This window comes from Cuculus canorus, chromosome 1, assembly GCF_017976375.1.
Source record: "Cuculus canorus isolate bCucCan1 chromosome 1, bCucCan1.pri, whole genome shotgun sequence".
Classification (NCBI taxonomy): domain Eukaryota; kingdom Metazoa; phylum Chordata; class Aves; order Cuculiformes; family Cuculidae; genus Cuculus; species Cuculus canorus.
In genome coordinates, this window is record NC_071401.1 from 20,271,573 (window position 1) to 20,286,528 (window position 14,956).

A 14,956-nucleotide genomic window follows, 5' to 3' on the forward strand; every position below is an offset into this window, starting at 1 on the left:
GGCAGTTAGAGGCCAAAAAAAAGGCGCTAGATCCCTATCTTTTTTCAGCAGATCTGCAGAAAAAGACACCCTCTTTATGGACGATTTCAGCATGTATCTGCAGTGAACCCTCGTGGCAATGAAGTCTTAACAGCATACTGGGCTGCATCATCCCACTCCTGGGAGACTACATCTGGGATATTGTGTTAAGCCCTCTCCAGTACAATGAGCAATGAGAAAACTGAGGAGAGTCACACAGGGAGCCATTTAGGCTTCATGTGGAAGCAGATGAAGTATAAGAGGCTGAAGAGGTTGTGTTTGTTTAACCTGGAGAAAAGAAGGCTTAAAGGGGGCTTCTGCTAGGAGGGCTAGAGACAAGATGAAGCCAGGCTCTTCTCAGAGGTGCATAGCAAAAGGGCAAGAGGCAATCAATGGTCATAAGTTGCAGTGAGGCGAAATGCAACTGGATAGAAGGAGGGGGGAAATATCACTGTTAGAATGGTTAACCATGAGAGCAGGTTGCCCCAAGAAGATGTTGAATCCCCTTCCTCAGAGGTATTAAAACTCCGCATGGACAAGGCCCTGAGCACCTTCACCTAACTTCCAACCAAGCTGACCCTGCTGGGAGGAGGAGGTAAGACTAAGTAACTTCTGGTGGTGACCTCTGACTTGCATTTTTCTGTGATTCTGTCTTGTCCGCTCTTCAGGTGACACTCTGGAAGGGCTCAGGTTGCTTACAATCCCCATGTCAGACTTTCTAGTCCAGTGTAGAAGTCTTAGATACTCTAGGGCATCTAAAATAAGCTGAAGGCCAGGCAGGGTGCACCAAAGTACGTATAATGGCACTAAACAACTCTTTTGGCAACTGAGTCATACGCCATCTGTTTAACTGATCTTCTCACATTGTCTTCTGCCCAGATCCAGTAGACATGCGTAGAATACTCCTGAAACACTTGACATTATGAAAATACACTCATGGCTTACTTTTTAGAAGAAAAATATTTGGAGGAAGAACAATTATCCCTTATACAGAAGACAGGGTGGTAAAAGTATTTGCTCAGGGATGAGACCCTGATCAGCTGTCCTCCCTCCCTACAGTGTTTCAGATTATCATGCCTCATCTCCTTTAGTTTCCTTTTCACTTTTCCTGACTGAGGACTGTGTGTTTCGCCTTTTCCTGTTGAAGTTATTCATCATGCAAGAAGTTCTGGATTCATTGGGCCTGAGAGAAAAGATAACGCTATAGCCTTGTTCCCAAGTCACTGTGTGAGAAATATGATCTATTCCTACCATGGTTTCTATGTGTGATAATCCATTTTAGAATGGGTTTGAGATTTTTTTATAGATTTAAATATAAAATTTATAAAGATAATGCCTAGATAGTTAAAGACATTTAGTTACCTAAGGAATTCTGTGTAGGGCAAGTACTACCACCTAAATACCTAACACTAGGCTGAGCTGCCAGTGTCTGCAATGATCATTCAGATCCGTTTTTTTAAAGATCTCTAGACTTGTGTTCAACCATAGAGAACAACAAAGTCTAAGAAGTGCTGACAGTAAAGCATCTTTACTTTGATCTGAGAGGGCATAATTGTTGCATCCATTGCATTAAAGGAGAACTGAGAGAAAAAGAGGAAACAGGAGCAGCAAGTGTTCTATTTATGTATTAGAGATGTTTATCAAGCTGATGAGATTGATGTATGGTATGGACATAAAATGTGTATATGCAATGAGCTGCATATTCTCAGTAATAACGCAATTGTTTTAATAAAAGAGAAGCAAGTACTTCCATACCATTCCATATGAAAATCTAACAAATTTTATGCTTCAGAAAGTAATGGCTTTACATTTATTGTATGGTTTTATTCATGGAACAAGAACCAAATCTGTAGGAATATTACATTTTTATATACACTTTTAATAAGGTCTTATTTAAGTGAGGTGCTTTGATATAATAAAAATTAACTGAAAAATGAAATTGCATAGCAGTGCCCCAAAGCACTCAGGATTTTGGCTTATATTTAATACTTCAGTGATTCTAGGTGGCAGGAGAAGAGTGAAGCATACAGAGCAGATGACCGCCATAGTTTATCAGTAATGATGGATAACTGAGGACACTAAGAAAAGATCTGAAATTAAATAAATAACTTCAGTATTGGAAATACTTTTATTCTGAAAGATCTAAAGGCATGCTGAAAGTGCTTAGTACTTGGCAAAACTACCTGGATTTGAAGAGTCTGCCTATGTGTTACCAATTTCATTGACATTGAGCATTTGTGTGTATGTGTTTTATGGCAGGCCCTATTTTTGATATAAGATTCTTTGCTGTCTGTTCTTCTACATTTGTATTGGCCTGGAATTCAAAGGTTGGGTAGTAGTAGAGAAATTTATTCAAGTGTTTTCTGACTGAGATGGACTTCCTAAACAAAGACCTTTCTGCCCTACAAACCCACTCAGAAGAATCAAGAGTGAGGAGGAGAAACAAAAAGGAAGACTGTTTAGCTGTGTGCTCTTTTGCAGGCAGTAGGGAATTCATTTTGGAACAATTTTCATCATTCAAAGTGGCATGCTCAGTGTCGAGACAATGATAACATACAAAGTCTATATGAGAACTACACATATTAAATGAGGAAGTTTTAAAAAGCCATGGGCAATTATGGCCTGATTAGCAAGGCTAACCGATTGACCTGGGAATTCCTGTGACACATCTGGCAGCAATGCTAAAACAGTTCAAATGCTCTCTGTAACCTACATTCAGTCTTGTTGCAGTTTTAATTGTAGGATTTCATCAACAACGATGATTATATAGTATTGGTTGACTTTTAGGTAGTTAATATACTAGGATTGTAAACAAAATACATTTATGAATTAGGACCACTGTCTATGAGCAGAAAATTGATCTAATTGGGATCACAATGCAATTAGTGTTATTGCATTATAGCTAGTGTATGTGTATTGTGAAATACAACTGAGAGAAATTAATGGCTACTTTTGATTACATAAATTTATTCCCATTTCTTTAAAAGCCTGTTATTGCTTTTTGAAATGTGTTCCACATATACCGAGATGTCTCATCTCTGGTGTGAATAAATCATATGCTTGAATTTAATTTACCCTAGTGCTACCTTTATAGATTTAAAATACGTCAGTTATTACCCATACTATTCTTTGATAATGAGAATTATCTATAGGACAATCTTTGTCCCACTTTAGTGAGGCATTTTTGTTGGGAAAACTGTGGATATAAAGATTGTCCTTAAAGATTTATTCAAGTGTGCAAGGACCAGGATCTAAAAGGAAAGAAATCTGATTGCAAACCCAGCATAGGTGAGGCCATGAGGCCATGAGTTGTATTTTCAAAGAGCCACCGGTTAAGATTCCTTTATGAAGTGTGTAATATGCAGTGAGTGCTCTCAGTGCTTGCAGTTTTTTTCTTGTGTAAGTCTAGCTTCAAAATATTATGGGTGTAGTTTATAATGCACCCGTCTTAGATTCTGCCTAACAATCTTCTACATGCTTAAATACAATGTTTAAATTCTCCTAACCCTAACTCAGATAAAAATGTTAAGAGCAATAGGCACCAATCTTTTCTTAAGCAATACAAATACCTACTAAATAAGTACCTACTAAAATATTTACAGCACTGAAAAGAAAACTACTTAACCTTGTGAGAGCCTATAGAGTAAGCATTCTCATTTTTAATCTCATCTACTGAGTCTAATCCAGCAGGTACTTCAATTGCATGCTTTTTAGAATAAGGTCTGACAATAAGCAGGATCAGGAGAAGAAAAAGTGGTAGTACAACTTTTGTTCAGCAGTCCTACAGCCAACGTTTTGATCCTGGAAGAATGAGACTTGGATTCCTTTCCTGTGGAGGAAATAAAGGCTCTAAGTAGTACCTTCGGTTTCCATACAATGTAAAATATCTTCAACAATAGACACAAAGAATTACTCCTAAATCTCTTCCAGCAAAATCATGGTACCCTCATTGTGACTGAATCACCCAACCTGTGTCACATCAGACAGCAGAGTCTTTAGTTTGTGTTTCCTATACTTATGCTGAATCATGGGGTTGGATGAATGGAAAAGATGAGGGATCAGTCCCTGAAGCAGCAGTAAAGTTGATAACAGCCAGCTTACTTAGACATTTGATTTGTTTGAATAAACAAGGATCTACCTACTTGACATACTTTGGCAGTTTCATTACTGCTGCTGGGCAGAAACAGGAAAAATAAAGCACCTTAACCGAGACTTTCTAGGAAAGCGTTGATAGAGTTCAGTCTTTCCCTCACTTACCCAGAACTGCTTTTTTTTTTACTGTAAAAGACCAAACAAACAACTGTTTAACACCTTTCCAATGAATGAAGATATTTTCTGAGCTCACTTTTTGCAATACACATCACAAAATCACGGAATGGTAGGAGTTGGAAGGGACCTCTGATGATTATCTAGTCCAACCTCACTGCCAAAGCAGGTTCTTTTACAGCAAGCTGCATAGGAGTGCGTCCAGGCGGGTTTTGAATATCTCCAGAGAAGGAGACTCTACAACCTCCCTAGGCAGCCTATTCCAGTGCTCTGTCACCCTCACTGTAAAGAAGTTTTTACTCTTGAGGTGGAACTTCCTGTGCTCCAATTTGTGTCTGTTGCCCCTTGTCCTGTTGCTGGGCACTGCTGAAAAGACTCTGGCCCCATCCTCTTGACACCAACCCTATAAGCATTGATAAGATTGCCTCTCAGTCTTCTCTTCTCTAGTCTAAACAGACTCAGGTCTCTCAGCCTTTCCTCGCAATAGAGACTCGAGTCCACTAATCCTCTTTGTGGCCCTCCACTGGACTCTCTCCAGTAGTTGTTCTTCCTTTGGTGCAGAGCTCTTCCCTTGCCTTTATTGAGGTTTTTTAGGTTCCTCTTGCCCAGCGTTCTAGCCTATCTAGGTCTTGCTGAATGGCAGCACAGCCTTCTGGTGTCTCAGACACTCCTCCCTGTTTTATATCATCAGCAAAATTGCTGAGTGTAATCCACTTCTCAGAAATAAAGTCATGTACTTTGGAGTAGTATTGGAGAAGTGCCTGAGATCAGTAAGGCTATGCCTGGATGCACATCTCCAACAGAGTGTAATGCACTGCAGAGTTCAGAGTTCATCCTATCCTGGCCATTTGCTAGTAGAATACAATATTGGGTTTATGCCTTAAAATTGTTGCCCTAGTTTGGGACATAATGGCTACTATAACCCGTTCTTTGCTTGATAGCCAATTAAAAGCAATACTTTACATCTGCTGAGTGAAGCAATAAGCAGTTTGTGTAGGACCTTATAGTATGCATCTCTTGCATCAGCTGCCTTGCAGATTTTAGGAAATACCTGAATGTATTTCTTAGCAGTATCAATCATCTGTCACCTACTGCCATTTTAATCTAAGATCTAGCAAAAAAAAAAAAAAAAAAATCCTATTTCTTTTAAGAATTGCTGCTTGGAATATGTTTAACATTTATGGGACTGGGCAAGGTAAGATTTTTACTGGAAAGTAAAAATCTCAGTGCCTCTAAGTCCATGTATGGTCTGCGAACTACTTTTACTGAAAATTGCTGAAAGGGAGTCTTACTGCTTTGATCATTCTCTGTAATCCCAATTCTGTACATAGATGTAAGTGGTGACTTTATCAAATAGACATTCAAACTTACGTGATGTGAATTTCTAATTGAGTGCATTGTTTGAAAGGGGAACATTAAGAGTTTGATTTATATTCGCTTACCAAGGCAGTACCATAGAACAGAATGTTTTACTGAATATAGGATCTGGGAATATGTAAAGACTCTCTTGCATACAATTATTTTAAATTTTAGAGCACCAGATCCAATTGCAAATGCTCTCACAGCTTTTTTAAACACTTCTAAGAACATGATCAGTAACATTTGTTAGATATTTGGAGCTAAACTGGCATTTGTTATGAAGAGCTGAGGGTCTTGCCCTTACATGGGGTGTTTGTAATTTTAAAGCATTTAAGACTTGCAAATCAAAAGGGACTTTAATAATTAGTTTCTAGGTTAAAAAAAAAAAAAAAGAAGATAGACTTACACTGATGAAAGAATCTTAGCAGTTTCAACACCAAGAATGTGAATGTTAGTCTTTATCAATTCATAAAGGTTTTCCTAAATTCCCTGGAAACCCAACTTGAAAGCATGGCTCTAGGCACACTTTTGAACAACAACTTAGGTCATGTAAATAGACTTATCCAATTTCAGTACTTATAGGGCCACTATTCCAGGAATATCTGGGTGCTTCATGATCCTTAAAATACTTAAATGAGTCACTAAATTAGTAAGACCACTATTCAAATTTTTAGCAGTCTATATAGAAACTTCAATAAAGCTGATATAATTGTTCCGTTATTCTACTATGCTTCGCAGGTCCTAAAATGGTAGAATTCCACGGTCAGCAATTTCAGATCAACTCAAAGGACGGCAAGCCACTTTTTACAGTGGATGAAAATGAAGTTGTAATTGGCACAGATAAACTTCGAGTCACAGGTTTGTAATATTTTAAGAAATACCCAAGTAATAGCCAAGAGAAAAGCACAATAACAATGGTATTGTTAAATACATCACTGTCTTTGAAAACCATTTCTGGTTTTAACTTAATAAGAAATAGAAACATGAGGACATTCTATCTTTTTTCAATAAATAATAAGACCTTTTATAGCAAAATAATAATATGTATCCAGAAATATGTATGTGTGCATTTTATTTTAAAGCAGTTAGAGTTTGGAATTGTACTGGTACATTTTTTTGAATTATTTAATGTTTCCAGTGCACACTGTTAATTGAGGCTGAAAAAAATTCTAGCTATTCCAGTTTCAGTTGTATGAGTTTTATTTGTGAAAACTTTTTAGACACTGATATTTTTATATCGTTTTATCCTTCAAAGTGAAAGTCACTGTATTTCTGCTCTGTGTGTATGCATATATGCTAGTATGTAGCATATATGTCAAGGGATGGTACTTGTAGTAGATTTAAAATGTCGTCTGTCGAAAGACAAGTTTGTCTTAGGTTTCTGCAAATCACCAATATACTCATTTACAAAGTAAGATGTCAGAGTTATCAACTGAAAAGGTATTTTCCTTCATATGACCTGATAAAGTCAACCTTCATTCTCCATGTGTAAGGTTGCATTAAAACAGATACAACAAAGTGTGATTTCTCTTCAAGAGGGAGAGTCGATCAAAGCAAATACTGAAATTATCATGTAACTTGTTTTCAATTAATTTTTTAATATTTTTAACCTGATTGCAATTATTATGTCTAAGTTGTGATTATTACTAGTCCTCTGAAATCCTGAGGTCTTAATTTGAAAGGATATGCTCATATTATTTCACTGTGAAAACTATAAATGTGTAGCAACTATACAATTTGTGTTTCAAAGCCAAAGTTAAGTTCTAATAAGTGTGTTAATAAATTTTGTTTATGCCTGAGGGTCTTATCTTAAGTTTTTTTACTTTTTAACCTAATTGAAATTACAACCTTGTTTAACGAGGAAATCATATCAAATAATTATTGTTTGCCCAAGGGATGCTAAAGTTAATAGAAAAGCATGTTTAACAAAGATATGAAAAACTGCATAATTGTTAACTGGCTTGGAAAAGATCTATCTCTGCTCAAAGTAAGTAAAAATCATTCATACATGGGTAGAAATTGTTATGCTAAAACATGTATTCTGACTTGTCCAACATTAATCTTTACACTGGGAGGATAATTGTTTACTTTAGCAGATATTATAGAAAGACACATTGCCTGTTTCTTTTTTATAGTGTAGTACATTTCAAAAGCAACTCCATTAAAGGCAGTGATGTTATTTCAGTATAAAATTAATATAAGTGAGAGGAGATTCATGCCTACTTTGCTTCAAATTAATTTATTAAAATTGTGATTTTAATGATACTGTTAGCATGAAGGATAAATTAGTAATACTTTGCCTACTGAGATAATTTTTTAAATTTTATAATAATAATTTTACATAGAGAACAAGATCAATGTGAAATAAATGTTGAAAAGTTCATACCATAAGAAATAGACTATCTCAGGCTTGAAATACACAAAGAACATTTTGCAATCTTTTACGTATAATACAATTAACTATTTGATTTTGCTTCTCCTTATTTGTGTGAATTATGAAAGCTCAGTAACAATTTGCAAAGAAACTTGACAGTTTTCAATTAAAATGTAGTACGGCAGAGAGCAAATATCTGTGATTTGTGGTATTTCAGGAAAAATGAAAAAAATCTAAGAATAAACTAATCTGACCCAAAACCTAATAAATTGTCATTTTCTGACAGTTCGGTATGTTTGACCTCACACTATATCAGTCAGACATTTTCTTGCCTGTGCTGTAGAATAAAATAGTGGCAGACACTCTCTCTGTTCTCCTAAGAAGAGCAGATGCCTGGGGAAAGCCATGATCAGCAGAGTATCTCAGATACCCCCCAGAGCCACAGACGAGTCAAGATAGCGATGTGCAGACAGCTGAATTGAATCCCAAGTCAACACAGTCGATGCAGCCTACAACACGAGGGAGATATTTAGACTTTGCATGTGGAGAGCTCTTCTGCGGACCAAATGCAGTTCTGTTCTTTAGGGTGAGCTCAATGGCTTACTCATCTCCCTTGAATGTAGTGGCTGAGTTCAGATGCTTAAACGTAACCATGCAGGAGTGTTTGAAACACCTTTGGGTATGTGAGACACCATGTGGTATCGCTGTATCTACAGGAGATGCTTCTTTTCATCTTGGCTGCTGGAGACCAGGCAGGATATACAAGGGTATTTTAGATGGCAGTATGTACATATGGTTAGACAACTAAATTCTGCCTCTCATAAGGAGAGGTGGGGTGTTAATAAAACTTGCTGACTTTGATAGTCTCGTTAAGAAAGTTAATTTATCTTGTGTATTTTAGGTTTAAATTACATTATATTCATAAACAATAGTCTGTAAAATAGTAAACATAGTAATATTTATATCATAATTATGTTATTGCTTTACAGTTTAGAAGATAAAGTGGGTAATGAAGACAGGAAATCAATTTAGGGCCATTTGCTAAAGAAATTTTAGTGTCATAGTGTTCAAACTGAAATGTTGCTTGATGAAGAATTTTTTCTCACAGGACAGTAAGGTTTTACTCTCACTTACAGGTGACAGCTCTAGAATACATTAATAAGCCTTTTCATTTGCTGTCACACCATCCCCACCCCTGAGGCTACCTTTCTTTCTGGAGCATTAACACTGATATTTCCTGTGGGTTTTCTTTAATTAGGCCCTATTCCCATGGAAGTGATACTATCTTTGTTACCAATTACCTGCCTTTCAAAGGAGGGTGTCCACTTTAGGAAATGGGATACAAAGGCTGAATTCCTCCTTGGCCTAAGAGGCTTCAGTCCTACCTCCCAGGACACCGCTCTGTAATGCCATACAAATGTTAGGTGCCCGGCATGAGGGCACAGCTGAGAGTGAGCATTCTTGGTGTCTGGCAGCAAAGTAAAGCTCTGCCTCCGGCTGCATGCTGTCTCGTTTCTTCCTCTTTCATGGTTCACCTTCAAAGAGGGAATCAGAGAGTGAGATCCCCAGAGTTGTTCACTGCTAAGTGTGCACTTCAGTCTTCTCCAGTGAGGAAGAATGCTCCAATTGCAATGCTGTTTTATAACGGCATTTGGAAAGATTATTTTTAATTAAAATGCTGTAATTGCTGGGGCTTAGTGCTGACTCCAATGCACTCGACAGGCACTGGCTGAGAACTAGCAGTATAATCAGGTGTTTCTGGGGAGTTTGGTCCCTCTGGTCTGTCTCTGCACTCTCTGCCATGTTTCTGAGCTACAGCGGTGCTTAAACCAAGAGACTTTCCATCTGGGACCAAGAGACAGGAAGAGATCCCTGAAACAAGGATCTGCTTTATTTCAAACGAGGATTGAACAGTCGCGATGGCACTCAGGCCTCAGAAATCTTTTTTTTTTTCTATAGAAGTTTGCTCCCCTCCTCCAATCAATTTTGCCAGACTCCTCTTTCTGACACCTCTCTGTGTATATCTGGTCATCTTTAATGCAACAATTCCCAACCTTCATATAAATGTGAAAGTGCGACTAGAAGAGGCATCCAATTTGTCAGCTCTTTCATAGACATAGACAGACAAGTAGGTCATATAATTTCTTTTATAACACTATCAAGCTTGATATCGCATATCTCAAATGCAAACACTATTCAGTTTTATATCACCAAATGTGAACTTCTGTCTAAAAGGTGCTGTAGGAGAAACACAAAAGCCTATATATAAACAGGTCCCAGAGTCAAATTAGGAAAAACTGTGAGACAGAAGAGTTCCCTTCGCTGCCATGATTTTTGCTTCCTTGTGCCTTGCAGTTCTGTTCATCCCATAGCAAGGCATCGGGAGGGCACCTCTGGCACATGGCATCCCATGTGTGCTGTGAGATACCCCCAGCAGTCTGTCAGCCCACTCATGAGCAGGCTGCAGCTCTGGTTCTGAGGATGGCTCTAAGAGTGACCTTTAGACTCAGTAGGGCATACTGAATTTTAGTTAGAAGAGAAGACTATTTCTGAGTAATAAAGTTTAGGAATGATGTGAAAGCAAAGCATTCAGGATCAGAAAATATTACTAGTCAAGTTAGTTTGAGCTTAAATAATTGACAAGGGAGCTTGTGTAGAGAGAGATAAGCTTAAACCTGGATGACCTGATGAAGTCATATTTGCAAAATAATTGAGATATTACTTTATTAGTGATTTGTCCTTTTCATTCCTGTCACTTTTGCGGTGTCTGTGTCATCTGAAATCATCAGTAATTACTTTTTTTCTTTCAAGTCCATGATAAAAAATGTTACATCACATTTGGCCCCACTAATAACACACTCCCTCACTCATCATTCTCTGTTTGCAATTATATTCTAAGACCTATCAGTCAATTTTAATCCACATAATGCGTTCCAGACTGATTTGTGTTGCTCTGATCTCTTAATCAAAATTTGATGTGGTATCAAAGTAAATGCCTATGGAAGTTTATTACAACCATACTATTACCTTTATCAGCCAAGCTTATAATCTCATTTACAATTCAAAGATATAAATGTATTTAATAATGTCATATGTCATACCATGTCAGTGACAACAGTCTGTCAGTGCTATACTGCATACAAAAAAAGGTACAAGTGCAGAAGATGGTGTTTAATGACTGTGCTACACGACCTTATTATTTTGTATTTATCTTTCATACTCTGGTGCCTCAGTTTCTTGGCTTTCAGCTCAGTGTATATGAGAAAGACTGCAACTGAATTTCTCATGTGTTTCCTGAAGCCACTGATATTTACAACCTTTAATTCCACTTTCAGTCAGTTTTCGAATTACAAATCAATAATGATGAGCTACAGTGATTGTATAAATTCCTAAAGATGGCAGAGGAATTATATGAAAATCAGGCAGAGTGCAAAGTAAAGCTTTTCAGAGTCTGACTACGATGGTGATGTCTAATGTGGAGACAAAAGACACCAGTTGACTCTTAGAGATGTGTGTTTTCCTTTTGAAGCCTTTATTTATTATTTTGTCAATGGTAGCAGATAACAGACTGTTTACGTAGTTAAACTACTAGGCACCACTTACCTTCTATTACTCCAATTATTACTGCGATAGGTAGCTACACCATTTCATGATTCTGTGAATAGCCATTACTTTTGCAAAATATTAATATGATAATTTCCTTCCCTAATCTTTCTAATAATTGGAACTATATGATTTATAGCAAGTGGACTAAACCAAAAATTGTTTTCTACAAATGGTCATAGCAGCAAAATTTATAAAAATGCAAACATAAGACTAGATCTTTAATAGCAGTAAAACTGTTTTACCATTAGATTTCATGGAGCTGCTTCAGTATGCACTGTCAGTTTCCACACTTTCAATCTGAGGGTTTTATCTACAGTAATGACACACTGTAACATGCAAACAGTTAAGGTGCTTACAAATGTGCCACTCAAAATACTTCACTGGAATAGAGGCTTTTCAAGGACAGGCTGGAAAGGCAAGAGGTGCATCACCTTTTATGTGCAAGAGCAGCAGGAATGCATAGTGATCAGCCTTAGGATAGGTGAAGAGGCAACTAAGAGCTTATGGGTCAGGATTAGAGGGTAGATCAACATGGGCAACATCGTGGTGAGTGTGTACTGCAGACCACCTGATTAGGAAGAAGCAGAGGAGCCCTTCTTCGGACAACTGGGAGAAGCCAAGTGATTATATGTCTTTCCAAATTAGCAGTGTCGCCAAATGCTCAGCTTTTCCTACAGACTTTAAAAGATGAAAATGGATCTTGTATCCAGAAACCATGCCAAGATCACTATTATTTAGATATCAACGTATTGGCACAAAGCCAAATTCTACCACCACGACCATCATATATATGGATATGCAGCAGTGCAGCGAGGCATGAAACTTCAAACTATGCGGTTTCATACAATTAGCATTATAAGAAGCTACACAGCTAAGAATAGGAATTCACTTGTGTCATATCTTCATTATACCTCATCCTATGACACAATACAGCTAAGCTGGTACTGAAATTTGCTGAAAAATTTTAACAGTCTAACAGAAAAGGAAATGGATTCCAAACCATACCATGGAAAAAACACACCATGGAACATTTATTGGCATAGTAGATGCATACATGAGTAAGAAAAATGAAGGGGAAAACAAAGAAAATTTTAAAATATTTTCCAAGGTCATCAAGCCAAAATATGCATCCACAACAGCATTTATTTCAGTCAGGCCTGCACTTTTGCTGCAGTTCTGATGGTTCTGACAGATGTCAAGTTCCTCTGCTTTATACTGTAGAGAAATTAGGGAGTGAACACTGTGGATTCCTTTCAAATAAAACTACTTCCAATTGCAGACATACCTAAAGACTTCCCCAAACTACTGTCGAAGACATTAAAATCAAGCCAGCTCCCCGGATAAATCATATGTTTGGAGATCATTCAAAGTTACCGACAAGATAAGGCTTTTGTTAGCACAGGTAGTATTGATTGTGATGGTATATATTTCATTGAAATTAAACTCGTTCACTGTAATTCAAGATGAAAATCTGAGCAAAGTAAATACTGAAATGCTCACTTTCCTAATAATTGTCAGGTAGGACATAGTGGAATGAAGGACAGTGAGGGATCATGATATATATCACAAAGGACCACAGTGTCACAAGAATCACATTTGAGGCAGTCTCTGCTCAAAGAAAAACTTGAGTGCATTGCCATGTGTAGCTGGCAAGTAAACTAAGTCAGAAGTTTTGACAGATCAGCGTCTCTCTGCAAAATATCTTAGTTATACCAAATCAGCATTTTCTGACAAACCTACTTAATTCCTTAGGGTTGAGGTTTTTTTCCCCATGATCTCCAATGTGTAAGATTGCCACCTTATAACACCGGCACAAATACAGGAGCAGGAGAATGATTAAGTATGTCCCCAAAGACATTAGGTTTTATTTTGCAAAATAATCTTAATGCTAATGAAGAAGGGTTGAAGTCCTGTCTGAATTAATGAATTTTATATTTTCCGGTGTTATGTTCATGCTAGTTAGCAGATTCCAAAAAGACTCATCTATTTAAATTCATGATAAGGATATCAAAAGGTACATAAAATTTAAATAGGAGTTTAGAAATCCATGTTCCCTTTAAGTGGTGAAATGATTCAGCATGGTAATTCTTATATTGTGTGCACGTTTCTTCCATCCAAGCTAGGGAGATATCATTCTAAGGAATCATTATTTCCTCTTATGTGAGGCCTGCCTGCAGAGGGCTGAGGCCGCTCTATAAAGCAGCTTTGCACACACTGAACAAGGAGGCTCTGAAGAAGGCAGAAATGTTACACCAAAAATTTACTTGGTCTACTGCCTGGTTCAGCATATTAGAAGTATTTTTGAAGTCAGTATCCATGCTGATCAAGAGAGCTTGCAAACCAATTTTCCTGCCTTCTAGCAAGATAATCTAATTATCGTCACATTATTCTGCAAGATTTGGATACTGCTGCTTCCTTGTCTCATTTCCTTCTCACAATCCCGGTCTTGAAAATTACCTCCTTTACTATCATAGCATTTCTTGCACAAATTAACTTAGAACTGTAAAGAAAGAGTACATTGCAAGAGTGAAAACATTAGATGCAAAGAAGAATGAGCGAGCAAGGTTAAAAGCTCATGGGCTGTAGATAAAAATTAGAAAAATGATTTGTGACAGCAAAGCCATGAACTCTAATTTTCAGGAGGGTACTGATATTAAGGTGATGAGACTACATAGTAGCCCCTTGACAGGAAGACTTTTATGAACAGTTGAAGAATCTACAGCCATGAACTTCATCTGCGTTCTGGATGTCAGGGCTTTAAGATGCATTTGCCTGCAGCAGCACAATGCAAATAATCCTTCGATACTGATTATTTACTTTGCCCCAACTACACATACCACCACACAGAGTTGATCACAGTCTCTTCCTTGTTGGGGTGAAACTACTCTTATTTCAAGAGGTAAATTATCTGATCCTATAGTCATTACATTTTCCGTGCATAAATACTGTTCATATTCAGCAAATCTGCCTAAAAAGAGGCAGAAATCTTTGATGAAGCTAAATGCCAGAATTTGTGCTATGTATAGAATAGTCTAAACTGTATATGATTATTTAAGTCGAATATTTGCGAAGTGGTTTGTAGGATAATTGTCTGATAAGTCTCTTGGTAGTTACTCTGTAAAAATCTTATTTATTTATTTATTTTGTCCCAAGTGGTTATTTTTTTCTGTCTTCAGACTATTTAGATGTCATTTTAAGAATTTACATCTGTACTTTTATGTTACCTATGTATTGTGTTGTTCTGATCAGTACTGTAATAGTAGGATGGTATCTATATTTTCTCTCATTAATTGTTAATATATGTTTTCATATCTTAATTTCTTCTTCATCAAA

At 37.1% G+C, this 14,956-nt stretch overlaps 1 protein-coding gene across 6 annotated transcripts in view; it reads left to right on the forward strand.

Moving 5' to 3' along the window:
* SGCG (sarcoglycan gamma) overlaps positions 1 to 14,956 on the forward strand; it is a 127,506-nt gene that overhangs the window by 88,959 nt on the left and 23,591 nt on the right. For all 6 annotated transcript variants that reach the window (XM_054056884.1, XM_054056881.1, XM_054056882.1 and 3 more), the window contains one exon: positions 6,382 to 6,501. In XM_054056884.1, the coding sequence (XP_053912859.1) occupies positions 6,382 to 6,501 (120 nt within the window). The remainder of the gene's footprint in view (positions 1 to 6,381; positions 6,502 to 14,956) is intronic.